Genomic DNA, 2,650 nt, shown 5'->3' with positions numbered 1-2,650 from the left:
TATGATCAACTTTGGTTTTGCTTCTTTCTTGTTCTGGAGGTACCTAATGGCAGCATGATCTGTGTAAATAACAACTCTGGAGCCAACCAAGTAAGATCTGAACTTCTCAACTGCAAACACAACAGCTAGAAATTCTTATTTTGTGGTTGCGTAGTTGACTTGTGCGTAATCAAGTGTTTTTCTCGCTTAGTAGATGGCATGAACTTTCTTGTCTTTCTTTTGTCCAAGCACCGCCCCTACTGCATAATCACTTGCATCGCACATTATCTCGAATGACAGCTCCCAATCTGGTGGTTACATTATTGGTGCTGAGATGAGAGCTTCTTTTATCCTGCAAAATGCAATAAGGCAACTTTCATCAAAGTCAAAGAGGACATTCTGATTTAATAAATTTGTTAATGGCTTAGCTATTTTGGAGAAATTTTTGATAAATCTTTTGTAAAAGTCTGCATGCCCCAAAAAACTTCGCACTTCTTTGATTGATGAAGGCGCTGGCATTTTTTTAATGACTTCTACCTTTGCTTTGTCCATTTATATTCCTTTTTCTGAAATTAGGTGCCCAAGGACAATGCTATCTCTTACCATGAAATGGCATTTTTCCTAATTAAGAACCATATTTGACTCTTCACATCTTTGGATTACTTTAAAAAGGTTAATCAAGCATTCATCAAAGCTAGTTCCATAAACAGAAAAGTCATCCATAATAACTTTCTTTATATTTTCAATATAATCAGAAAAAATGACCATCATACATCTTTGAAAAGTTTCAGGAGCATTACAAAGACCAAAAAAACATTCTTTTATATGCAAATGTTCCGTAAGGATAGGTGAATGTGGCCTTTCCTTAGTCCTCAGGGTGAATGGGGATTTGGAAGAATCCAGAATACCCATCCAAATAGTAGAAATACGAATATTTAGCTAGCCTTTCTAACATTTGATCTATAAATAGAAGAGGAAAATGGTCTTTCCTGGTGGCACCATTCAATTTTCTATAATCAATGCACATTCGACAACCAGTGACTACCCTAGTAGGGATTAGTTCATCAATATTATTTTTAATCACAATTGTCCCACCCTTCTTAGGTACTACATGTACTGGACTAACCCATTTGCTATCAAATATTGGGTATATAATACCTGTATCTAATAGTTTCAAAATTTCCTTTTATACTGCTTTTTTTATGTTAGGGTTTAGTCTTCTTTAGTGTTCAATAGTGGGCTTACTATTTTCTTTCATAGGTATTTTATGCATACAAATGGAAGGGTTGATTCCCTTGAGGTCCTCCATGGTATACCTTATGGACTTGCTATGGGTCCTAAGCACCCTTAAGAGTTTTTCCTCTTCTGCATAATCTAGACTAGCACTTATAATGACAGGATGTTTAGAATCAGAGTTCAAAAATGCATACCTCAATGTAGAAGGAAGAGGTTTTAATTCTACCTGTTTTGTTTCTTCATGAAAGTCATTCTTGGGTTGCTCTTTTTACAGATTTTCCACCAGAAGTGCTTGGGCCAAAGGTAGAGGTGGATTAGCCTTGAGAATTTCTTCATATGCTAAAATTTCCTTGTTTTCATTTTCCACTGTATAGCTATGCACTATACAAAATTCAAGAGGATCTTTAGGATATCTCTTTTGAAATTCTTCCTCCACTAGCTTATCTATGATGTCAACCCTTAAACACTCATTGGTTTAAATTTCTGCTTCAGTGCTTGAAACAAGTTGAATTCTACTACTTCATCCCCTACTTTGAGAGTTAGATGCCCATTTTTTACGTCTATGATTACTCCAACGGTTGCTAAGAAGGGTCTTCCTAAGATAATGGGAATTTGGACATCTTCTTCCATCTCTAGGAAAACAAAATCTACTGGAATAAAAAAATTTCCCACTTTAATGGGGATGTTTTCTAGGATGCCAAGAGGGTACTTGACAAATCTGTCTGCCAATTGCAAGGAGATGGTGGTTGGTCTCAATTCCCCCACATTTAGCTTTTGACATATGGATAAGGGCATTAGACTCACACTGGCTCCAAGGTCATAGAGGGCTTTATCAATATTCATATTGCCAATTAAGCACGGTATGGAGAAGCTTCCAGGATCTTTCAAATTTAGAGGCAGCTTGTTCTGAAGTATGGCACTACATTCCTCTGTTAAAGCAACTGTCTCATAGTCCTCCAATCTCCTTTTCTTGGAAAGGATTTCCTTTAGAAATTTTGTGTAGGAAGCCATATGAGATAATGCTTCTGTAAAAGGTATGTTGATGTAGAGTTTTTGCAAGACCTCTAAAAACTTGCCAAACTGCTTATCCAACTTAGCCATCTGGAATCTCGAAGAAAAGGCAAAGGCGGTTTGTAAGGTTCTGGTAATTTCTTTCTCTTCTCTTCCTCTTCCTCTTCCTTGCTTTTCTTAGCTTGCTTCCCTTCTTCTTCTTCTTAAAAGTCTGGGTTTCCAGGGGTTTCTACCTTCTGTATTTGCTTGTACTCTGGTTCTTGTAATGTCTTCCCACTCCTCAATGTGACAGCTTTGCAATGTTCTTTAGGATTCATCTTAGGTTGACTTAGTAATTTGCCACCTTGTTTACTTGAAGAACTAGCCTGCTGAGTAATCTGATTTTCAATCATTTTATTATGGGTGGCTAGTTGATCCACTATAG

The 2,650-nt window shown here is 36.8% G+C and overlaps 1 protein-coding gene across 1 annotated transcript; it reads right to left on the bottom strand.

The window, feature by feature from the left end:
• Positions 1-1,674: 1,674 nt before the first annotated feature.
• LOC110658913 (uncharacterized) lies at positions 1,675-2,316 on the bottom strand. Its single transcript, XM_021816701.2, has one exon. It carries the CDS (start codon positions 2,314-2,316, stop codon positions 1,675-1,677), a length of 642 nt encoding a protein of 213 aa, XP_021672393.2.
• Between the last annotated feature and the right edge of the window lie 334 nt (positions 2,317-2,650).

Source organism: Hevea brasiliensis, chromosome 10, assembly GCF_030052815.1.
Source record: "Hevea brasiliensis isolate MT/VB/25A 57/8 chromosome 10, ASM3005281v1, whole genome shotgun sequence".
In the NCBI taxonomy this organism is placed as follows: domain Eukaryota; kingdom Viridiplantae; phylum Streptophyta; class Magnoliopsida; order Malpighiales; family Euphorbiaceae; genus Hevea; species Hevea brasiliensis.
This window is presented reverse-complemented; position numbering and strand designations above follow the sequence as displayed.

Bases quoted from the DNA above. Each gene is read 5' to 3' on its own strand.
- LOC110658913 (XM_021816701.2), bottom strand. From the start codon at position 2,316: ATGGCTAAGTTGGATAAGCAGTTTGGCAAGTTTTTAGAGGTCTTGCAA.